General features: G+C 26.7%; 3 protein-coding genes across 4 annotated transcripts; 2 read left to right on the forward strand and 1 right to left on the reverse strand.

The window, feature by feature from the left end:
- Positions 1–3,552: 3,552 nt before the first annotated feature.
- LOC103568608 (tumor protein p63-regulated gene 1-like protein) lies at positions 3,553–7,971 on the forward strand. 2 transcript variants are annotated; one of them, XM_014440768.2, is made up of 6 exons: positions 3,553–3,869; positions 4,010–4,217; positions 5,007–5,183; positions 5,337–5,441; positions 7,269–7,402; positions 7,474–7,971. In XM_014440768.2, exons 1-6 carry the CDS (start codon positions 3,779–3,781, stop codon positions 7,659–7,661), a joined length of 903 nt encoding a protein of 300 aa, XP_014296254.1. In that variant the 5' UTR covers positions 3,553–3,778; the 3' UTR covers positions 7,662–7,971. The 2 variants fall into 2 exon arrangements, with proteins under 2 accessions (XP_014296254.1, XP_014296255.1); XM_014440769.2 differs by lacking the exon at positions 5,337–5,441.
- Positions 7,972–14,923: 6,952 nt separating this feature from the next.
- Positions 14,924–18,599, reverse strand: LOC103568609 (uncharacterized). Its single transcript, XM_008545542.3, has 4 exons — positions 18,453–18,599; positions 17,137–17,609; positions 15,800–16,141; positions 14,924–15,715 (listed from the first exon to the last, which is right to left on the reverse strand). The coding sequence occupies exons 1-4, from the start codon at positions 18,514–18,516 to the stop codon at positions 15,110–15,112; spliced, it is 1,485 nt and encodes a 494-aa protein (XP_008543764.2). The 5' UTR covers positions 18,517–18,599; the 3' UTR covers positions 14,924–15,109.
- A 686-nt stretch (positions 18,600–19,285) lies between these two features.
- Positions 19,286–24,389, forward strand: LOC103568610 (rRNA methyltransferase 3, mitochondrial). Its single transcript, XM_008545543.3, has 4 exons — positions 19,286–19,889; positions 21,899–22,140; positions 22,232–22,387; positions 22,458–24,389. Exons 1-4 carry the CDS (start codon positions 19,543–19,545, stop codon positions 23,138–23,140), a joined length of 1,428 nt encoding a protein of 475 aa, XP_008543765.1. The 5' UTR covers positions 19,286–19,542; the 3' UTR covers positions 23,141–24,389.
- Positions 24,390–26,253: the final 1,864 nt, after the last annotated feature.

Below are 26,253 nucleotides of genomic sequence, written 5' to 3' on the forward strand. Positions count from 1 at the left end.
ATCTAAAAAAATTTTTGATTCCCGTGAAAAAATTTTCTGATCAAGCCTTATATGACCTGATATGGCCATATTAAAAAATTTTATATATCCATATCTGACCTGATATGATCTGATATGCCTATTAGGGTGTTTCAAAAAAAAAAATTTTTTTTTTTATGGTGTCTAAAAATTGAAAGTATAACTAAAAATAAAAATTTTGGTACCAATCCGGACTCTTAATAGTAATATTAAGGTTTACCTCAATCCATTTTTCGATTTTCCATTTAAATAAACACGGGAAAAAAAATTTTGTATTTTTTAGAATTTTCTAGCTCACAAACCAATCGACGAATTTTTATGCCCAGTAACTGTTTTTGTAAGAAATTGAACGCTCTACAAAAAAATTCTTATCATTTTTTGATAAATCCCACTGTTCGGAAGTTATTTAAGCTTCAAGTCAAATTTATAGTAAATTTTGAGATTTTTTTACTTTTCCGGCGAAAGCATCAGTCTTATCAAAAAATATCATAAGAAGATTTTTGTAGATAATTTTATTCCTTACAAATTATTACCAACAAAATTTTTCGAAATTCTGCATTGTTTACAAGTTATTTGCATTTCAATGTCAAGCTCTTAAAATCAATCAGAAATCTATTTTTTCAAGAACAAAATTTTCCTTATTCTCTTAACAATAATATAGATATATCTATATATAGATTATAAAAGAACCGTCTTTGAAGAAAAATTAATCGCAAACTATTATTTTTAACTTTTGCTGTGAAATTGTCTGCAAATTCGGGCAGCAGATTTCAGGTAATTTTAACATCAAATTACCGTCAATTTCAAGGTAAAGAGGATATTAGGGCCGTTATTTCACTCTATACGGCAAGAAATTTTTTTAACGATTCGAGAAATCAAAATGTTCGTGCACCAAGTAATTCACTATCTTGAAATTTTTATTCTGAATAAAAATTTTTTTTCCAAAACTCCACATATTTTTATGCTTAAATTGAACAACTTTCACTTATTTTGAGAAGTTTATTTCTTAAAATGAGAGATATTTTTTTGAAGAGAGATGTGTTAGTTTTTTATAGTAATAAGTATTGTATTTTTTGTTTGAAGACAATAAAAAGTCTCGTAATAAGCACTGTTCGTTTAACACAAGAATTATCTAATGCTCCAACCAAAAAAAAAAAAAAGTTGCTTAAACCGCGAAAAAAACTTTTGGGAGAAAAGATAAATATAGTGGAGAGAAAGTTGTGGTGCTAGGAAACAACAGCGGGAGTAGTTCGACGCTCGCCACGAGATCGCGCCCAGCCGCTGTAGTGTCCCTGGAAAGATATTTATCTCAGAAGTGTTATATTCCAAACTTGAAAACCATTTTGGTATCAGTACACTTCTGTCATTTGACGAAATGATAAGTCCTTTTTTCGATCGTGTTATAGTATAACCTATATTACATCAAGAAATTAATATTCATTATTAATGGCTCAATAAATAATTTGTCTTTGAAATTAAACTTTAACTTTCAAAAAAAAATAATTCTAATTAAAACTCTATAGAGTCTTTACTTAATTAAAACCATGAGAGTGATATTTTTGTAAAGCAATACTATTAAGTATTTCATTCAATATAATTTTTTATACCCCAGGCAGTTACTACGTTCTATAATAATCCTGAATTTTCTCTGAGTGTATATATATTTGAAATTCTAACTTCCTCTCTTGGTGATGTAGCCACAGCTTTTAGTATAATTGGCGCCATTGAAATTTGTTCTGGTTTCTGAAACACAATTTGAAAAAAAAAAAAAAAATTATGAATTACAAAATATACATATATATTCAATATTCAATTGTCCGTTGAATCCATTTTGTGAATGATGGTCGAAGACTTAATTTAACAGAAAATTATTTAAGCTTTTAAATGTCTCCCAAGAAAACGCCATTTAACTTCTGATTATCAAAATCTATTATGGCTGATTCAAATTTTTCAACAACTGAGCACCCGGAAATTTAATTTCATTGGTCAGTTTTCCGTACTTGAAATTTCTCAAGGGTATTGAATGAAAGAAAACATAATAAATGTAATAAATAAAATAAAATGAAGACGTTGAATAAATTGTTCATAGAACTACTTCCGCTGCTGTTGGCTTGCATCAAGACTTAAACTAAGAGAATAATTTTTTGGGAGAAATGATAAATATGGTGGAGAGGAAGTTATGGTGCTAAGCAGCAGCAGCGGGAGTAGTTCAGTGCTCGCCACTAGATCGCGCCCACAGCTTGTAAGTATCCCTGGTAAGAAACTTATTTAAGAGTTATTATATTTCCAACTTGAAGCATTTATTGGAATTTTTACCCGCTATAAATTAGCACAATGACGCTAACCCTTTTTTGATAGTAATACAGGGGTATCCCGTATTACCCTGATTAAAAAAAGGGATTTAAAACGATTTGCAATGTTAAATTCCCATAAGAAGAGGGATTCCAAAGTATTCAAGGTATTCAAAAGTATTGAAAAGTATTTAAAATTTTTTATTTCGAATCATTTTAAATCCCTTTTTTTAATCAGGGTACACTATGACATAAAAGTTTCCTTGAATAATTTTTGTCAAAGTACAAAGAAAAAATACGTGTTAAGGAAATAAATTATTTTTCTAAATATGGATTCATTTAACTGTCAAATAGATATTCTGTCGTTTTAAAATAATATTCAATTATTATTAATAATTTAGCATCTAAGGCTAACTAATATATTTCATTATGACTATACTTTATAAGCTCTAATACAGGCAGTCAATTTGATTTTATGCTTGCTACTTATCACGTAATTCTCTTTACTTAATATTTTGTAGTTTCTAATATTTTGTTTTATTGGTGGATTATAAAACAGTTCATTAAAACAATCAAATATATGATTGGCAATAGGCAATCAAATCATTTTGTTGTTTGAAGACAATTTGTTTTTCAGGATACTTTCGTCATACCAGTCGCACCTGTGCGAAAAAATACATTTGACTATTTTTTGGAGCAAAATTAAACTTTCTAGTTTAGTGTAAAGAAAAAAAAAAAACTGTCCTTGAAACTTTTATTGTACATTTTTCTTTTTTTTTCTTTGCACTGCTCTTTTTTTTTTGTAACTTTACAAAAAATGTATTGGAAGCTATTTTTATTTTCCACGATCAAATGAGCAAAAGAGTCGTGCACTTTTGGATTTACCAAACTTTTTTACACTTTATATAATTTTATAAATTTAGCGGAATTATAATTTTAATTGAAAAAAAAAAAAATATTTTCCACAAGTGGATTAAAAAATTTTAATAAATTTTTAATTTTAATAAAAATAACTAAAAATTTAATACGTTTTTTTTTCTGTTTATTAAGAATAGGATCATTAAAAAAATAAATTTTTTATTTTAAAATTAATTTATGCAAATTTCATTTTATCATTAAAGTGATAATTCATGATAACATAAATTTTACACCTTTGTATACCCATATAATTTTGTTTATATCTCGAACCACTAGATGGCTTGAAAATGATAGAATAATAATATATATATTTTTAACATTTACTACGCGTACATACAAAGATATTATTTGAAAGGTTTCAAGGTTCGATACAATTTAATTACACGTGTATTCAGAGCGTATATATTATTAATAATAAGAATTAAAGAAAGTTATTTAAAAGTTTAAAAAACAAGAATTAAAATATAAAATACCCTCATATAAAAAATATATAATATATATTCTATATTGATCTGTACACCAGCCTAGAAAGTTAAGAAAAATATAATAAAATGTTAGACCATAATCAGTTGGACGAAGTAAATTCAGTTAATTTTGAAGCCGCTACATTGAGAATAACTAATAAAGTCGATGATAATAATGGTAAATTATGAGTATATAAAAATATCACTAATTTATAATTCATAAACATTTTTTTTTTACACCTGTCAAATTGTCATATGTCAGTTTGACAGCTCGTGATAAAAAAATTATAATAATTTTATCGCCGGTTGATATTACAGATAAAAATACGCGGGATGATTTGAGTAATGAAAAAAATGAAATTAAAAAAGATAATGCCCATGTTGTGAGTATTCCATATAAAAATATTGATGTCCACACTTTTTTTTCTGACCGCGATGAAGTTGTTGAACGAGCTATCAAAGAGTGTCGGGAAACTTTGGCTACTGATCAAAATGATGAAATTATTGGCACTTGGCTACTAACTGAGTAATTATAATACCCAGTAATTCAATAAATCAATTACGGGGAGAAACGGGTCTGAAATACCCAAAAAAAGAGTAAATTTTTGTAGCTTTTTTTTAGAGTACCTTCTTTATTATAATTCTTAAAATTTGTGACGTTATTAAACATCATGCTCAGAATATTCTGCTAAATTTTCATAAAAAAAAATTGAAAAACAAGCCAATGGTAGTAGGGAGAGACGAGTCACTTTAAAAAAAGAATTCTCCAATAGGCAGAATAACTCATGATTGCTTCATCTGAAATCAAAAAACCAAAAAGATTTCTTTAGTACACAAAGTTATCTTAGATTTGAACGAAGGATTTTTTTTTTCAATAACTACTTATTTTTTAATCAAAAAAAGGAAGAATTTTTGGCAAAAATCAATTTTTTGATTGCACCTTTACCAAAAATTCAAAAATGAACATTTTGTTTATTCCTTCGTTCAAATCCAAGATAAACTTATGTACTAAAGAAATCTTTTTGGTTTTTTGATTTTAGATGAGGCAGTCATGAATTTTCCTAGAGATTTTTTTTTTTAAGTGACTCGTCTCTCCCCACTACCACTGGCTTATTTTTTAATATTTTTTTATGAAAATTTATCAGAATATTTTTGAAATGATTCTTAATAATGTCGCAAATTGTAAGAATTTTAATAAAGAAGCTACTCTGAAAAAAAAATCACAAAAATATGCTCTTTTTTTTATATCTCAAACCCGCTTTCCCCCTTAATTTTTTTAAATTAATTAATTAACTAAATAATTACTTTTTTTTAGAATAAGTCTTTGGGATACTGAAAAAGAACGAGTTGTCTTATTAACTAAAAATGCACTTTACACAATAAAATATGACTTCATATCACTTAAATTATTAGAATTCGATCGAGTACCGATGATTGAAGTTGACACGATCGCTTATGGAGAATTGGAGTATCCAAAAACATCAATTGCACCGTATGTTATCTTTTTTTTTTAACTTCTTCAGAAATTTTAATCAGTTAAAATAAAGTTACGATTATAATTTAAATCTATAAATTATTATTGGTGAATTATTTGTGAGATAAAAATGGTATTTTATTTCATTTAAAATTTTAAAATAATATTTAGGCGATTGAATGGTCTTGCTGAAGGTGTGTCATCGGTGATACATTGTGCAGTACGTCAACAATGGTCATCTTTGGCTTCGAGATCAGATATTAAATTTGAACCTAGGTATTTTTTATACAAAAAAAAAAATTGTTTCTTTACACCTTAGCAAAATTTTTTTTTTTAATTGTTAATCTTTGGATTTTTTTTAATAGTTTTTCTAATAGTAATTCATTTTTACTTATATTTATTATTAAATGAAAAATTAATATTTTAGTGGAATAGTTTTTTTTTTTTTTTTAATTAACTTATGTATACTTTTTTTTTTTTTTTTTTTTTTTTTTTTTAATTGAAATAGAGTAAATATGGGTATAGCGATAGAAAGTACAAGGCTGTATTCATAAAAATGCTGTCAATAATTAATGAAAGTTACCTCGCCTTTCTTACCGTTAATGTAAAGCTTAATTAAAATAAAAAAATAGAATTTTTTAAATAATAAAACAATATTTACATAAAATGAACGGTAATCAATAGAAAAATTTAAAGTACATAGGGAAGATCGGAGTGTTACAGCCTCCTGGGGCACAGAGGCCCTTTCAAAAATTTGGTAAAAATTTTTTTTTTCACTTTCCGTCGAATCATGTTATCTCTGATGTTTTAAAGATATTTTAAGCTGACCTGCGATATCTAGGTCTCCCCTACCCGGAGATTTTATAAGGTTGGAGTATAATACTAAGTACCCTAACGATTTTAAATTATTGAGTATCAAATACTAAGAATGGTCAAAGTAAATTATAAATATATTAATTAAGCCATGAAACATAGATTGCTAATTATTAAACAAATAGTATATTATAAAATTACATAAATATCAGAGAATTTTTTTCAATTAAATATCAAATACTTCATCTTTTGGATTAATTATTAGTTGGATATATTTTTCATCAGCAAGAAGAAATAACAGACTTACTAACACACTTTTCATTCTTAACTATTTTATTCTAATTAATCACAGATGCATTTTTTATTTTGAATTTAATCTAACTAAGTATTTGAGTTTTTAACCCTGCCTTTTTGTTAAGTTAAATGATTTTTTTGATGCACTGTTTAATTATCCATTTTTCAAAAAATTAAAAATTCAAATACTTTTAATTACCCATTATTAAAAAGTAAAAAAATTGAAATACTTATTCCCCATTTTACAAAAAATTAAAATATTCTCAATTGACAATTTTAGACAAAATAATTAATTAAGATAATTTACTTTCATTTCCCATTTTTAAAAAAATTATTAATTAAAATCATTTCAATAATTAATTTTTTGAATAATAGTAATTGTAATTTTTTTTATTGAAAAATTTGTAACTCTGCTATTGAATCAATAAATAAATAAAAACGTGAGATATTAACGTTTACTTTTGACAATCGTCGTAACTGAAATTACTAAATGAAAAATATCTGTAAGTACAGCTATTAATTTGATAAAAACAAATTAATAGTTACAATTACTATTACATTGATACTATTGAGTGATTAAAAATTTCTTCTACGCAACAAATTGTTACATGTCATTACATTATCAAGCTTAAAATACAAACTGCAATAATACCCGCATTTAGTAGGCATGAATTTTTTAAGATTTTATTTCTATTACAGTATTTTAAATTAATTTTATTATTTTTATAAGAAATTTTGTTGTTTGTTTAAATTTATTATCGAATAATTATTAGAATAAATTTGGCTTTTAATAAAATTTAATATTTATGTACCCTATTAAGCAGTTTTTTTTTAACATATATGATCGATTTGTCTTATATATTTTTATATATCGTTTTTAAAAAAATTTTATTTAAAGCCTTATCATATTTTCTAAAAATTGTATTTTTTTTTTTTTTTTGATGTTATTTATTTATTTAATTAATAAAATAAACCGTAAAATTGTTTATTATTTAGAAAAAGGAACATGTTTGGTGTAAAAATAATGTGGAACAAAGGCAAACCCTTATCATTAGATAAGAAATGGAATCCATTTGCTAAACGTATTCCATGGATTACATTCACGAGTCACCCACTATACTGGCATAAAAGTAAATTACCAAATTATTTAAATCAATTTATCTGAAATAATTAAAACAAAATTTTTTTCTTATACTTTTAGGCACAAGTGAGGAACAAAAACGATTCGACGTTGATGATTTTCATGACGCATTAATGACTCATTTTAATATTCAGTGTGAATTTACTAAGGAACAGATAATTATTGAAAATTATTTGGGCTTAGGTGCAATTCTACACAATCGCAATTCCTTGGGATTTTTTAAAGTACGCGGTAAAGTTAGCTTTTAATCAGCCAATAATTTAAAAGCACTGGTCATTATAACTTTATATACTATTAACTAAATTAAATTACCAATAATACTATTCATCAAATATATATGATACCAAATATTTAATTTAAGAGACTGGTGCTTTTTAATATAAATTTATATCTTGATATCTATATATTTGCAATCTTAACTTAAAATAATCATATGCCTAATTAAATTTACAACATACATATAATATATGATAAATATTTGTGCTTTTAAAATTTATTATGAGAAATTTTAAAGTTTATGTTGATGTTATTTCTTTAATAAAACATATATTTAATTGATTTATTTATTTTTTTATTTACATATTTAATTAATTAATAATAATTTACTCCAGTGATTACATATTAATTAGTATATTACACATCAAAAGAGGGTATTACACACAAGGGAAGTAAGATCATAATAATTGAAAAAAATATCAAAAACTCTCTCGTAATTAAATTGTTGATTTTTAATTGAATTCATATTCATATTCTTGAATTAACAAAAAAAAAATTTTCATTAAAAAAAAAAACCTTACATTTTTAAACTTTTGCTGTTCAAAAACGAATGATCAAAAATGAATTGATAGCTTTTTTTACTTATAGCCAAAAAAAAGATCTTTAAAATGAATAACACCAATTTCATCGATTTTAAATTTTTTTAAATTGATATTAACGATTTTTATACAATAAAAAAGACCGAATAGAGAAGGGAAAAGAGTTTAAGATACAAAAGAAGAGTATATTTTTGTGATTTTTTTTTTTTTCAGAGTACCTTCGTTATTAAAATTCTCAAAATTTGTGATATTAAATATCATTTCAAGAATATTCTGCTAAATTTTCATAAAAAAATATTGAAAAATATGCCAGTGGTAGTGGGGAGAGACAAGCCACTTTAAAATAAAATTCTCCATGCGATAAGCAGGATAATTCATGACTGCCTCATCTGAAATCAAAAAACCAAAAAGATTTCTTTAGTACATAAGCTTATCTTGGATTTGAACAAAGTAATAAACAAAATATTCATTTTTTAATTTTTGGTAAAGGTGCAATCAAAAAACTCTGATTTTTGCCAAAAATTCTTCCTTTCGTTTAATTAAAAAATAAGTAGGTATTGAAAAAAAAATCCTTTGTTCAAATATAAGATAAACTTATGTACTAAAGAAATCTTTTTGGTTTTTTGATTTCAGAGGAGGCAGTCATGAGTTATCCTGCCTACGGCATGGAGACTTATTTTTTGAGGTGACTCGTCTCTCCCCACTACCACTGGCTTGTTTTTCAATATTTTTTTATGAAAATTTAGCAGAATATTCTTGAAATGATGCTTAATAGTGTCACAAATTTTAAGAATTTTAATAAACAAGGTACTGTGAAAAAAAAAATCTCAAAAATATGATCTTTTTTTTTATCTCAGTCCTTTTTTCTTCCTTAATGAATTACTTTTAATCTTACCATAGTTTATTGAAATCCATGAGTATATTTAGAATATAACGCAGCATAAAAAATACATAAAATCAGGACTAACAACAAAATTAAATTATAATTAAACTTTCCACATGCTTCGCTTTACCCGCATATTTCGTGTTGCTCAAAAATTCGTGCTAATTTAAAAAGAAATACAAAATTTATAAAAAAAATCAAAGTTTAATTTTTACAAAATTTTTAAGTTTCAGTCAAATTTACCTAAATAATTTAACTATAATATATATAATAGTATAACTAAAATTCATTACAGCATTCTTATTTTATAGTCTAATATCAGATTTAAACTTTTGAATAAAAAATTAAATAAAAATTAGATTCCTAGAAAAATAAATAAGTAGCAATTAAAGAACATATTACCACTTGAGGTAATTTAAACATCTGCCTGCAATTTGTCTCCAAAATATAATTACCCAGACATTTAAATTTAATTTACCATAGTACTAATTTTAAGACTTAAAATTTAAATCCACCCTTCGGCGCCAGTGTCTAGACTTTAATGACCATATTTCCCTCATTACATACCCTACCTTCTCTACCCTCAGCGCTCTACTTATTCATTCGTATCCATAAGTTCATACAGCTCACACTCATTCTTCATTCAAACAGTTCGCAGTTAATAGTCAACAGTTCAGTGTCAGTGGTGTAAAATAAATTTTCAAAAATGTTAACTGACTTAATAATTTTTTTGTGCTTGTTATCAAGTTTTAAATTTACTTATCAAGTGGCAATATCAAGAGACTTATCAAAATCGAGCAGAGATTCCTTTCCGGAACCTAAACACACTCAAGAAATTGAAGATAACTCCAAATGGTTACTTCCCGATCTTCCTTATAAAATAAATCGCACGGACGTATTGCACGACTCATCAGGAATATTTTTGAACAGCATTTATTCCTACATTGTCGAAGAATTACCAGAAGATGGATTCATACCGGAAACATTGAACATGTATGATATTGATAAATTACAAAAAAGCAACATGTTGATTACTTTCCAGCCTAAATTATATCATGAGAATCAAAAGATTCATCAATTTTACAACAGAATAAACAAGTTTTGGTTTGATGTTACAAGAAAATTAATAAAAATAAATAATGAACGAATTATTGCCGCCGAGTTACGAATTTATCGTAACAGTTCATTAGCTAAAATAAGAGGATCCAAAATATCGATCAGTGCTTATTGTGTTGATTTTTATAAAAGAAAGACATCAATAAAAAACAACATTTCTGTTATCGTTGATGATGATTACAGCGGATGGGTACGATTTAATTTAACTGATTGTTTTAAATACTGGACAAAGTACCCGCAAGACAATGAGGGTGTACAATTGACTGCTACGCTGATTGATGATGATACAAATGCTGGTAAAATTAGATTCAAAGATTTGGGAATGTCGGGATTTTCGAGAATTCAGGAGAGACGTCCATTTTTAATCGGATATTTCAAGGACAATAGGAAGATTAATTTCTATAGGGAAATGAAAAAAAAAAATATGTTTACGACTTATAGTAATAATAATAATAATAATGAGGCAGATGGAAAAAATAGTCCTGGATGTAATTTAAAATCGAAGTTTGTTGATCTTGATCAGAGTGATAAGTTTTGGGTTATTGCTCCTAGAAAATACTACACTAATTACTGTGCTGGAAGCTGCGGATATTTAAGAGTTAATAATTATTATGGATATAATTATAACTGGAGAAATAATTATCAAAGATCCACAGAAACTTGCAGGCCACGAAGATGGAAGGGAAAACCATTTTTTTATTATATTAATACTAGTAATTATGTTTTGAAGTATATTTATGATAATGTGGCTAGCTGTGAATGTCAATAATTTTTTATATATTTGTTTTAATTGTATACTTATTTATAAGAATTTATTCTGATGTATTGGAAAAATAAAAATTTATTTAAATGCAAAAAAAAATTATTTAGAAATTAAGCTTTATTTTTTAATTAAAGGGATATGTGAAAAAAAAACTTTTAAAAAATTAATATTTTATTAAAAATAAAAATATGAAGACAACAACAAATATTAATACTGATTAAATAATAAATTGATATAAAATGTTGACATCAGACCACCAGTTTAATAGCAGCAACCCCTAAGTTTTTTAAATTTGTTATGGGGATGAGTCATCACTTTTGTAATATATTAATAATTTAATTTCACTTCGATTTATTCATTCTTTTGTATAATTAAACTACTTTATTAATAAAATGTCAAAACAAAAATTCTATTGTTTGAACTTAGCGCTGTGTAAAAATAATCGCTGTAGAGATTTTTAATTTGAAAGATGTTCTCGTGTAGAGATGGATAGACGCGAAAATAATCGTTTGTAGAGTTGTTGCGATGTAAAAATTTATCTGTAGAGTTGACTTGTGTAGAGAAAAACTTTGTGAGATTTTATAATATAAAGAAATTTTCTGTAGGGATGCACCACACCCATTAGGAAAGTAATTTAATATTTTTATAAAAATATTGCTGTAGTTTTAAACAAACAAAAAATAAAATTTTCAACTGTTGAATGAACTTTCTAATTGATTAGATAATTGGATCTATTTTTTTTTGTTTCTGAAAAAAAGAATTGCACAGTTATTTGACAGGAAATGATTAGTAAAATTTCTAGAAACCAGAATTCATAAAATTATTTTATGATGAAATTTTTTATAAAAATTTTTAAAAAATGATTATTAATTTTTTCAAGCCATTTAAAATCCAAGTATTAAATTTTAGTATAATAGATAATTTTGCAAGATTTTTAACGCTAAATTTAAAATAGTAGAAAAATAATTTTATTTATATTTTATATCTCTAGATGATTTAAATTTCAAGAAATTAGTTTTTAATTTTAAAGAAAATTTTCAACAGCGCTTAAAAATACATGGAGTCGTACTTATCCATAATTACGCAAAGTCTTTATCATTATTTCCGTAACTTAAGTAATTTAGGCGGTAATAAGTTTTAAAGAATCCAATGAATTCTTTTATTTACTCAATTCTTTTTTTTTTTTTTTTTTTTTTTTTTTTACAAAACTTCAAATCAAAATTGTAGTTCAACTGTTGAAGATAAGACAAAAATTAATATAAATAATTTTGTAAAAAATTAACTACGTTATGAAACTTATTTCTATGAATTTGATAGTTGAGACGTTTTAAATTTCAAAATTTTTTAAAAATTTGTATTCAAGGCACTCTCAGACAGTGCCCCACATTTTTTAAAAATATGCAATGACTCTCAATTATCATAACCGTATTAAAATTTTATTAATTAATTAAAAAAAAAAAATTACTTACAACTATTACAAAATTTGAAAATTCGAATTTCAAAATTCGATTATTCGACATTAAGATTTTCTTGAAATTTTTTTAAAAAATTTCGATTAACTCCCAATTGATATCAATTCTATGTAATTTTTTTTTTTAATCTATAAGTGACGAAATCGTTGTTTTTTCAATTAATGGTTTAATTATTTTTTAATTATTAATTGATAAAATATTGATACGCTTATGACAATTAAAGTCATTGAATATTTTTAAAAAGAGGGCGGGGCACTTTCTGAGAATAACTTTAACAATAAATTTTTACATAGAAATTTTAATAGTTAATAAAAAAAAATCTTTTTTAATTAAATAAAAAAATTGTAAAATATTTAATTATTATCAGGGTAGATGATTTAGCAACGTTGACAGAATTTCCACGAGATAAAAAATCACCGAAAAAACAATTCGTACAATTTACGTCATAAAAAATTTCTATTAATATTTTAACAGTAATTGATCATTTCTTTCAGCTAAATTGTTTAATAACTTTAATGACGCATCATAGTCATTTTATGATCTAAAAAACATGCTATAAATTTTTATCAAACGTTACTCGTCATTAAGTATTTCAAAATAGCATAAGTGTTTCGTTGCAATAAAAAGTCTCCGTTGATTACTAAATAAAAAATGTACAAACCAATAATTATTTTATTGACTATTTTGTCAAAAATTAAAGTGACATTTTCAGATAATTTAAATCTACAAAAATTATCAAATGAAATAAATTGTCCAAAAAATTTATCTCTAGACCGGATGAATATTAGAAGAATGTCTAGAGAATCGTCATTTATTTTTTCATTGAAGCATTATGAAAACAGTAATAACGACGATACTGTTTCGACTTTTATGGCCAAGCATCCGGACAATCATTTCTGTAAGCCGGATTATGTGGACTACATGTGGTTTAATACTAAAGGAAATAAAAATTTAATTTTCGCTGAATTACATCTGTATCGCGAATTTTCTTACGCTGAAATAGATTATTATCGATCATTGAACGTAACTATATATCGAGTGATCGAAGATTATAAAAGTGTTTATGTTAATTCAGTCAAAATGCCAGAGAATTATGTCGGATGGTTTAAAATTAATATTACTGATGGTTACAAATATTGGAGTGAAAATCCGGAAAGAAATAGAGGTATTAATGTGACTATAATAACTGATGGAAAAGAATTAATCCACGCTAGACCGGAACAAGTAGGGATCGTGGGTTTTGATGATGACGAAACTGAGAAACATCCATTTATGGTTGCCCATTTTAAAAATCAAGTTCATGATAATTTTGAGACAGAAATTTTCGATAGAATGGATTTCCATTAATGTTCATGTATAATTTAATTACTTTTTTTTCTTTTTGGCTATCATCCCAATTTGGCCACGTGCCAGAATTCAATTACTTATGAGTAAAGATTGTAGTTATTTTAATTTGTTGTTCAATAAAAATATTTTTTTAACTTTTTAAAAAGAGTGGCATTTTTACTCGATTACAATTCATGGTGACCACAGATTTTGGAAACTTGAATTCCCTGACTTTTCCAGGTGCTCCAGTCAATTAACTAAAAAATTCCCTGACCATATGCAGTAATATTAAATCATTGGAAATATTTATTTAACTCAAAATAAAATTATTTAAGTCAGTTCAATAAATAATCAATCGTTGTCGTTAAATGAAATTTTATTTTATTATTTGTCAATGTTCAGGTTTTTTTTTATTTATTAAATGAATGATTTTTTATTTTTTAATTTAAATCTATGTTTTTCTATAACTTACTCTATAATAAAATATAAATTAATTTTTCATTTTCACTAGAATAAATTTCAAAAATAAGAACGTTTTATGGAATGTTAATAAAATATCAATCAAGTACGCGAATAATAAATATAGTGAAACTTATTAGTTCACTACTTATGTATACTTTTAATGTTTTTGGTTTTTCAACTTGTCAATATGCATGTTAATAGCTTGAAGATCCTGACGATTGGTTTCTACTAAGACTTTTTTTTCCAACAGCCTTTTTAATTCTAACTGCTTCATTTTTTCGTTATTGGAATTAGTTTCTACTAATTTTTTTTCAAGACAGTATTACAATTGTATTCGCGCCGCGCCAATTTTTGAACAGTTTTGACAGAAAAAAAAATTCATCGGATTTTTTTAATCAAATAATAAGAAAGTAAAAATTTTTTCAACTTTGTGACGAAACTCCCAGACTTTTCCCTGATTTTTCCAGTATATTCATAATTCCTTGACATTTCCAGGTTTTACAGAAATGTGGCCACCATGTAACATCAATTATAACGACTAATTTTTCAAGGAATAGTTTTATAACTAAAAAAAAAAAAAAAATACGCAGAGAAAATCCCGAGAAATGAATTTATAAAAAATAAAAATTTTTTATTAATTTTGCATTTTTTGTGTGATGAAATATACAAATAATTTAGGATATCGATCATAAATATTGTAATTGATCAATTTACTTAAACATATCATTTTATAAATATTTAAACATAAAAAATAATTTATTATAACTATGAATTACAAACTTTTACGCTATTAAAAATTACACTTATTTTTTTACTCCACTTCAAATAAAAACTATTTTTAATTATCAACTAAAAATACTTACTTTTTTTTTTGTCTCTTAGCAGCCTTTTTTTCTCTTTTCTGATCACTGTCGCCTTTACTTCTATTGATATCATCAGAATTAGCTTCAATAGAACTAATACTGATGGGTGTGAGCGGCACAATGGGGACTTTATTTAACCTATTTACCTTCGGTGTGCTTGTATCCCGCTTACGCTGATTAAATTCTTGTCTTCGAGGTGAAATTCGTGCATTAGAACTATCAAGAGGGACTCCTTTGAAACTCAATCTGGTCTGTCGTTTATCGGGTTGATTTTTTATAGACTTAGCTCCAGGTGACTTGGCGATTGCAGGTCTGGGTGTTTTATTAACACTCGGTGATTTTTTACCTTTTCCAGGTTTAGTTCCTATAGATACATTTTTTTTAGTTACTTTCTTTTTACTTATTTCATTATTTTCAACAGCAGTTTCATTCTCTGAGTTTTCAAAAGAATCTTTGCCTTCACTATTTTCAGTAACTTGATTTTTTTTCGCGTTTTTTCCTTTTGTAATGACACGTTTCTTGGCACGTTTTCGTTTTCCTGGTTGTTGAACCTCTTCCTCAGATTCTTCATCACTGATTGCAGAGTCATCTAATCCTAAGTCCTGAATAAAAAAAAATAATCACGATATAAAATGAAATAATTGAATAAAAATGTATCGATAAGTATTGAAAATTTAAAAATTTACAGGAAAATCTTGATAATTTTCATGAATTTCTTCTGGCTTCCATACAAACACTGGATGATCTTTTTCTACAATCAACTGATAAGCTTCTTCTAGACTGTGTCGTTTAAAACCTTTTGCAAATCTAGACATTTTCAATAAGAGATCTTCACCTGCTTCCTTATTTAAATTTGTGTTTACTTTTATTAAATGTGGTCGCACTTCACCTGAGTCGTAGAAGATATGTAGTGCTAAATTATGCTTGCAGTCTAGTTCATTGTTATGTACTGATAATAAATCTATATAAATGTACAAATAGCCGAGAGACCCTTCGACTCTGATATTTTTTACTGTTGAAGTAGATTTCTGAAATCAAATTTGTTTAAATTGTTAATTAATTACTAAATTAATTAAGGGGGAAAAGGGGTCTGAGATACAAAAAACAGAGTATATTTTTGTGATTTTTTTTTTCAGAGTACCTTCTTTATGAAATTTTTAAAATTTGTGACATCATTAAGCATCATGCTAAGAATATTCTGCTAAATTTTCATAAAAAAATATTGAAAAACAAACCAGTGGTAGTGGGGAGAGACGAGTCACTTTAAAAAAAAATTCTCCATGTAGTAGGCAGGATAACTCATGACTGCCTCATCTGAAATCAAAAAACCAAAAAGATTTTTTGAGTACATAAGTTTATCTTAGATTTGAACCAAGGATTTTTTTTCAATACCTACTTATTTTTTAATTAAACGAAAGGAAGAATTTTTGGCAAAAATCAGAGTTTTTTGATTGCACCTTTACTAAAAATTCAAAAATAAATATTTTGTTTATTCCTTCGTTCAAATCCAAGATAAATTTACGTACTAAAGAAATCTTTTTGGTTTCTTGATTTTAGATAAGGCAGTCATGAGTTATCCTGACTACCGCATGAAGACTTTTTTTTAAAGTGACTCGTCTCTCCCCACTACCACTGGCTTATTTTTTAATATTTTTTTATGAAAATTTAGCAGAATGTTCTTGAAATGATGCTTAATAATATCACAAATTTTAAGAATTTTAATAAAAGAAGTACTCGGAAAAAAAAAAAATCACAAAATTATGCTCTTTTTTTTTGTATTTCAGACCCTTTTTCTCCATGAGCTCCGTTATAAGGCACTTTAATGTCAATTTAAAAATAAAAAATAAATTATTTTTTAATTTTTGAACCCTGTGTAAAAATTAAAAACTCTTGAGTTAATAATTAATGATAAATGTTTTATTTTTTTCTGGGTCTGTCATATTCATTTTAAAACGAACGATAATAATCTTCAATTCGTTTAATAATTACGGTGTATTTAAAAAAATAATTGTATGAAACATACTTTGAGAGCTTCAACTTGTTGCCTTCGTGTATCGTGACAGTTAATATGTCGCTTGCAATTCCTTAAAAAAGTTGACACTTGTGATGACTTTTCCAGCGGAGTTTCTTTTAAAATGTGCTCAATCTTGATACCCCATGGCAATGCCCATTTCCCTAAAGTAATTTTATTGTCATCCAAAAAAAATTGTACCGCGTACGGGAACTCATAGTTTGACGTCGGCGAAAAATTATAAACATACTCATTATTTGTGCACTTTACACAATAAAGTCCTGACAATTTGAATAAATCATATTCTAATTCATCATCAATATTTCTGCTTGATGATTCAGGTACAGTTGAAGCAGCTGAAGAACTGGGATCAATATCTAGATCTCCAAATTTAACAATTTCAGATTGTAAAGTCATTTCTTCAATTAAATCTTCCAACTGGGAAATCTGCAGTCTTATTTTGGCTTTCTTAGCTTCCAATAATTCTAGAGACAAAACAAAATAAATATTTTACTTTAAAATAATTATTTCATACAAAAAAAAATTTTTACCATACAATATATACCGAAAAAATATGAGAGACGTATTATTTTCAAAATTACTATACAAAATTTTTGGTTTTTTTTTGTAACATCCAATAATACATTAAATTCATTTTAAAACTTATTTATTTAAATTGTTTTTATTAAGAGTTTCAATTAACTGAAAGGTTTACACACCGGTGGAGTTACGTCTTACATTTTTGTTATTAATGCAATTAAAATTATTCTATTATTGTTTCCAAGCATGGATTTTATTCCAATAATTATCTAATTTTTATTAATTCAAAAATTACGGTTCTGTAGTTAATAGACAATTAAAAATTTTTAGATTTTTTTTTAAAAAATCAACTATAAAAAAAAATATGCGGATATAGAAAATTAAAAAATTTATGGGTGCAATTTTTTAAAATATTTTCATTTTTTATAATTTATTATTTAAAAAAAAATTTTAAAATTATTAGACGTTTGCTAACTTCAGTATGATTAAAAATTTTAATGAAAATAATAAATTCACATGCTTTTTATGTTTAAAAATATTTTGAATGCGTTATTACTGCGTACAAAAATAAATAAAAATTTACAATCTTAATTACAGGAAATTTCAAAATTAGAAATAATCGAATTTCATTATTATAATTTTTTATGTATTTTTTATTTAAAATAATTATTTAGGTAATTGATTAAAATTTTAATTAAATAAATATTGAACTGAATGTAAACAAATAATTTTAAGGTTAGAAATTCTAAAAAATATTTAAAAATACAATTGAAATAATTGTCACTGACCTTTTTCTTCTTCAGTGAGTTCATTTTGCTGAGTATTATTATTAGATTCATTTTCATTATCCATTTTAAATGTTTTTAAAAGTAATGACTATTATAATTATTTTATCATAACAGAATGCTTGAGATAAATTTTTTTCTGATTCTGTTCCCGCGCAAATTTCTGCGCATTTCTACTGCGCTGTACTTAAAGTCAGTGACTCACCGAGGTTCGTTTTTAGTTGAATTTTCAGTTTTGTTTAAATTTTCTATCAAAACAGTTGATCTTGATATTAACTCTCAATTATTATGTTGTATTTGATTATCATCAATTGATTTATTTATTTTCATTTATAAAATAACTTTGGAACTGATAATTCATAAAAATGATACTGAAGTTAGCCGACGTTCAATAATTTTTTATTTTTTTTCAAAACGATAAATTATGAAAAAAAAATATTTGAAGAAATTGCATCTATAGTTTTTCAAATTTTCTACATGTGTAGATTTTTGGTTTTTTTTTTTTTTTTATCGATTTGATGAAAAAAACATCCGAAAATTGTTGATTATCTGTCAATTTTCAGGATCATCATAAAAATTATTATGAGTGTGAATGTAGCAGACATCAGAAAAATTTTTAATTTTTAATAAATAGAGTAAATAATTAATGGAATGAAATTTTTAAAAAATGCACAATTAAAAATTTAAAAAATTAATGAGTACTTTTTTTATAAGTATAATTTTTTTATATGTAATTAAAAAATTATCGTATGTCTGCTACATTTACACTCATAATTTTTTTCCCGCCAATTTACGCTACCATTTAGTTTCCGAGAACTGCTGCCCTCTTTAAAAATTTAAAATAAAAACAAATTGATAGAAGTCTCGTGTATTTTATAAATAAATAAAAATCAGTTTAAATGTATCTATTTACCGATTTAATTAATTACTAATCAATTAATTAATTAGTATTATAAAAGTGATAAAATAATTAGTCGTATTCCATACTGTAAGTTTATAAAAATCAATAATTACTTTATGTTCAAGATAAAGCACGTGAATTATAGTGAGGTTAAGTTTTCATAAAGTGAGAAATCAGATAAAAAAGGGAACAATGTTTTTAAATGGAATAAGAATGACAATAAAATGTCTCCAGTCATCAAACCAACGTGCAAATCCAGTGTCGAGTATGACAAGGATTCAAAATTATTCGGATTGGTTTCATCGTAGGCCAAAGCGAATTGTAAATGAAGAAGAAATCATAGAGTATGCAGAAGCTGCTGATGGACCAAATGAGTTCCTTGAATCAGCCAAAAAAACATCAACACACGCACCATTGAAAATTCGAACGAAAAAACGTCAGGCTAAGAAAAAAGTACGGGCTGCTCCTACTGATACTAAACTTAAAGAAGATGGTTCTTTAAATTTTATTGAACTAAAAGAAAATGATCATATGTTAACGTAAGTTTAGTATTTATTATTTAGTATGTCAATAATTTGTTTTTTATTTTTTAAATTTGTTGATTCGGAGTAAACTACTGGTTTTAAAATAGGCCATCTTCAGCAAATGGGAAATTTAGTTTTTCATAAATTTTTACTTTTTCATGCTAGCCACATTTCTGTAAAACCTGGGAATGTCAAAAATTATAAATATACTGGAAAAATCAGGGAAAAGTCTGGGAGTTTCGTCACAAAGTTGGAAAAATTTTTACTTTCTTATTATTTGACTAAAAAAATCCGATGAAATTTTTTTTCTGTCAAAACTGTTCAAAAATTGGCGCGGCGCGAATACAATTGTAATACCGTCTTGAAAAAAAATAGTAGAAATTAATCCCAATAGCGAAAAAATGAAGCAGTTAGAATTAAAAAGGCTGTTGGAAAAAAAAGTCTTAATAGAAACCAATCGTCAGGATCTTCAAGCTATTAACATGCATATTGACAAGTTGAAAAACCAAAAGCATTAAAAGTATACATAAGTAGTGAACTAATAAGTTTCACTATATTTATTATTTGCTTACTTGATTAATATGTTATTAATATTCCATAAGACGTTCTTATTTTTGAAATTTATTCTAGTGAAAATGAAAAATTAATTTATATTTTATTATAGAGTAAGTTATAAAAAAACATAGATTTAAAATAAAAAATAAAAAATCATTCATTTAATAAATAAAAGAAACCTATAAGCATTGACAAATAATAAAATAAAGTTTCATTTAACGACAACGATTGATTATTTATTGAACTGACTTATATAATTTTATTTTGAATTAAATAAATATTTCCAATGATTCAATAATGCTACATATGGTCAGGGAATTTTTTAATTAATTGACTGGAACACCTGGAAAAATCAGGGAATTTAAGTTTCCAAAATCTGTGGTCACCATGTTTATTTGTTGAGTACTATCATATACTTGCAAGATTTTAATTACATTTCTACTTTGTTATGTATCTGAAGATCGTAACATTTTTCGCGCAATGAAAAAAAAAACATGGATTGTAAACTTCTACTGGATGACTAGATTTCTGAAATATTTCGCATATAGATGCTGGTACCCAGAAAAAAATAAGCTTCGAAAATTAGTGTTTGAAATTATAACCCGGAACCCGGTTGTCAATATGGGGAATTTCAACATTCCAAATAATACATTCTATAATACGTGTCGTTAATTTTCTAAGTATCTAAGTAAGAATTACTATTTAGAATGATAGTATTTACTGATCACTTTATTATTATATTACTTGTCGCTTCTCAATTTATATAGTTCATTATTTTCGTGTATGTTTCACGAAAATTTTAGATTACTCCCAACTTCCGGAACAACTTCTTAAGCAATTGAATTGCTTAAATTTTTTACACCGCCTAGATTTAACACGACATTTAGTGTAATTTTCACACCGCAATTTTTACACCGTCATTTACACTACATCGGGTCCGAAAAATTTTTTAGAGTGTAGAGGTTTTGGAGTGACTTGTCATAATCCACTTTTTTTTAGTTATCAATTGCGATCGAAATCAAGCTAAAAATCGAGTTAGAATCAAAACTGGCCTAAAAATATTTATTTAACTTCAACTCAGTCATTGAACACGATCGATTTGCTCTGTAAGAACTTATCGTTCCTTACATGGATTTCTATATTGTTTCCTATAAGAATCCATATTATCTCAAGTGGATCCCAGACTACAAATCCAGACACTTTTAGTTTCCCATATGGGCTTCCTGTAAAGTCTATTTAGTTACCCAGTTTGCTACATGAATTTCTGTATAAATTCATATTTTCTGTACGGATTCACAGTTTACTTTACCTGTGGTTCATTAGTTGTTAGCTTTTTCTATTAACCATTTTGCAAAAGTTTAAAAAATTGTTCTTGTCCTATTTTTAAACTTGGCATCTAGTGAATAACTTTTTTTTTTAATTATCAAAATTACTTTATAAGTGTTTAATTTCACAATTATTGATTCTAGATCGCTGATGATGACAGTGAGATCAAGAAAAACACGTGAAAGAAACAGTAGAATTATTTTAGAAGGTGTCAGACTCATTAACGATGCAATTGACGCTGGACTGAAGCCAGAAATTATTTTATTTAGTAGAAATGCTGATGTTATGAAGTTACCATTGCCCGATACTGGTATTAAATTATTTAAAGTACCTTACAGAGTGATACAAACATGGTCAACTCTCGTAACACCACCAGGACTGATGGGTAATTTAATAAAATTTATTGAAAGCTGCCGTTATTTTAAATAATTCATCAGTTTAAAAACTTTGATTACTGATTTAAAATATTTTCTCAGCTTTTTTTATGATGCCTGAGTTAGAGATGCACACACCAGCACCTGATTCCTTACCTGTCACTATTATCTGTGACAATGTACGTGATCCAGGTAATTTAGGATCAATATTGCGTGCTGCGGCTGCAGTTGGCTGCAAAAAACTTATAACACTCACAGGTAATTTGTTATTACTAGGTCATTAAGTTTCTAAACTATTAAAATAATTTTTTGTTTATTTATTTTTTAGGCTGTGTTGATATTTGGAACCCCAAGGTGTTGAAAACTGCCGCTGGTGCACATTTCCGTATGCCAATATTCGACAGCAAAACCTGGGACGAAATCAGTGGATTAATTGACTCGTTTGCAAATGTTTATGTTGCTGATCATAATACTTCTGTTGAAGAGTTACAAGTTTCTGAAAATGATTTAGAAGAAAATAATGAAGAAAATTTAGATGCTGAGCTTGAAAGTCGAGAAGAAAATTTAGATACTCAGTCAAAAAATCAAGATGAAAATTTAGAAAGTCAGGTTGAAGATCAAAAAGAAAATGACGATGATCAGATCAAAGATCAAGAAATAAAAATAAAGAAAAATGAGAGAAAAAGTGGGGAGCCATCAAAATATGAAGTTAATTTGGCCAAAGAAATGATTAAAAATATTCCAGTTATTCCGTATTATGCCACTGATTATACTGAAGATGAAATTATTCTTGTCGTTGGAGGTGAAACGGAGAGCTTAAGTATCGAAGCTATTAATATGATTAATGATAAGTTGGGTGTACGCGTTAATATTCCGATGACTAATAGGGTTGAAAGTCTTAACTCAAGTATGGCTTTGGGTATAATTGCTTTTGAAATAAAACGTCAATTTGCTCTCAAAGCTGCTAAACAAGCTACCAATCAAACTCCAAATGATAAAAATAATGATTAATTAATTACCTATTGGGTATTTTAATTTTATTGAGTTAAATGTAAATATAAATATTAAAATTGTTAAATTTTTATTGAATTAAAATTGATAATAATAATGATAGTATGATTTTTTATTAAAGACGACTCAGAGAAGGTTCGTGAAAAATTTATGACGCGATGTTATTGATATATGAGGAGAAAATCCGTCCTCAGATTAGTTGTAGATGTGATATGGATAAGTTTTTAGATTCTGTTGGCGTCGAGAAGTTTCATCAAACTTTTTTTTTTTTTACCTTTGGCATATCGATGAGTAGCTGGAGCATGTTATCACTAGACATATCGTGAGATATGTCTTGTATCACATAAAACGTAAGCTTTAGAAATAATTTTCGCGTGTCATGTATAAGCGATATTGATATCGTGAATTTTATATTACATCTATTATTATTATTTTATTGAATAAAATGTTTTTGACTAGTCGACAATTAGACTATTGAGCGGCTTTAACAATAAGGAAATAAATTTAAATAATAAAATCCGAATTCAGGATTCGAACCAAAGTCTTCAGTAAACGGGTAAAGTTTCCTATCGTTGATGGTTTCGCGGCTTTAATTGAGCAGGGTGACCACAAACCGGGAATATCGGGAATGATCAGGAAATTTAATACAACCGGGAAATATCATGGAAATGCCGGAGAATTTCGAAAAGTATGCGAGAATTAAATTGCGACAGTTCAAAATTTAAAAAATTTTCAATAGCACACTAGTTATAAAAACAACGGAATATTAAAAAAATTTCAACTTTTCAAGTGATTATCAACAGGTTGTGACTCGAAGGAAACTGGTCGTATGACAAAAACAAAAAAGGCAAATTGTAGCTTTAAGTGCCTAGTTTTCTGATCTGGTCTTTAAATTTTTTTATTATATGCAGTTCCGGAGTAATCCTAAGAAAACTATCGAAAAATAAATTTACCAAATTTTTGCTCTTCTTATAATCGGTCTTCGAGCTTCAATAAATTTTTTTCGATAATTATCATTGATTTTGGATTGCTCTAGAACCGTGCATAATAAAAAATTTTCAAGATCAGATCAGAAAATTAGACACTTGAAGCTACAATTTGCCTTTTTTGTTTTTGTTGTACGACCATTTTCCTTCGAGTTACAAACTGCTGAAAATTACTAAAAAACTTGAAATTATTTTAGTATCCCTTAATTTTTGTAACCAGTGTATTTTGGATTTATTTAAATCATAAAATTTCTTATTAAATATTTTAACTCACATATTTTTAACATCGAATAATCAAAAGTAGGCAATGTTAATTAATTTTATTGTCATTTTTTATGGTTTCTCGCATGATTTAATCATCAAATTTAATTATTGAAAATGAAAATATAATAAAAACTTTGGATATCTAAATGATACGAATAAAATTTCTAAATATGGGACAAATGTGAAAAACTTTACTGGAAAATCGGGAAATATCAGGGAATTTTGAAATCATTTCTTTGTGGCCACCCTGCTATAAAAATAAAAATCTTGTTTGTATTTTATTTAGTAACTTTTTTTAAGCTAATCTCACATCACTCCAACGAAAAGTAATCGGGTATTGGGTCTTCTACTTTAATTCAAGTATCAGTGAAAACATGAAACTTTTATTATTGCAGAGAAGTTTATAGTTCTACACTAAATATTTATGCTGGACATTTCGTGATTTTTCTATCTGGGTTCAGTTTCTAGCTTTTTTTTTCTTTTTGCTGTCTTAAAATCGATTACTATTTCCCATGTATTAGAAATTTCTCCAATTAATTAATAACAATACCATATAAAATTGAACGGAAATTTTGACACGTGCATGGAAAATATTCCACTTTAAATTACTTTCGTATGAGTGTGATTTAGCAGATATGAGGTAAATTTTTAATTTCAAATAAACAAATTTAAAAATTTTAAATGTATAAATAAAAAAAATGCATGTACTGATTTTTAAATTCTATAAATGTGTATTTTTTTATTTTATTCGATTTACGTTTATTTGACGTAATTCAAAATTTTTTAAATTTACAACTGTCAGCTACATTCATACTCATTATTTTCCTAATTATTTGTGAGTAAATCGACTGTACGATTTAAAAATATTGATTACTACTATTAATTATATGTTTAATTTCCTTTATAAAAAAAAAAAAGTACACGGTAACTTATAAGCTCGCAGCCCCATTAAATAGTTAATACTCATAGTCCGTGACATACAAAACAAGGGTAAACAAACGTAAAAAAGTATAACGGAAATAAAATATTACTATTACTATACCGGTATTTAAACGCGTGAAGTGCATGTGCTTTAAATGCACGCATTCTCAACAAAACGACAAGTGGCACCCCCGTGCACGCGGCTTATAAAAGCTTCTGTATACGAGTTAAAATAAAAAAGGAATTAGCAGATGAGTGACGAGGGTGAGGATAAAGCGCACCAACCCTACGTTTATTTCAAGTACTTAATTTATTTGTTTTTTAATGCAATTGTAATTGTAATTTTAATTTTAAAAAAATAGTATTATTTTTGATAAGTTACAAATATAAAAAAATGCGCGCGCAGAGATCGAATTTAAAATCTGAAACTCTAGGTGATGCTGGCGCGTTGGTGTTACAGCTTAACAGTTTGCCGAATCGAATCGAAATGGAGTTTTGAAGTTGTGAGTATGAGCCGAAGACCGAATAGAAGACAAAACTATAAAACCGGTCAATACTCCGACTCCAAGCGACGTCGGTACGCGATAGGGACGGCGACGGCGCCAAGAGAGGGAGTAAAACTCGTGGGTGGGAGTTGTATTTTCACAGAGCAATACGCGGCACAAGATAAAGGGAGATGAAGTTACCTGGGATGTGATTCCACGAAGTGAGATGAATTTAATTGAGGTTTAGGAAGGGATCATATGTGAACACGGGGTACTAACTAAGAGAAAATGTGTGGAGGCAAGAGGCGCACGCAGCCTTACTCTCTTCTCTTTCTTCTTTAGCTTTCGTCTTGGCCTTTAGCTCACTCCTCGATTTCTCACTCACTAGTATTAGTCTCGTAGGCGCCCGAATATAAAGCGCATCACACAGCTCTATAGCAGCTCGCGTACCGCGTTG

This window comes from Microplitis demolitor, chromosome 9 (assembly GCF_026212275.2).
Source record: "Microplitis demolitor isolate Queensland-Clemson2020A chromosome 9, iyMicDemo2.1a, whole genome shotgun sequence".
NCBI lineage: Eukaryota > Metazoa > Arthropoda > Insecta > Hymenoptera > Braconidae > Microplitis > Microplitis demolitor.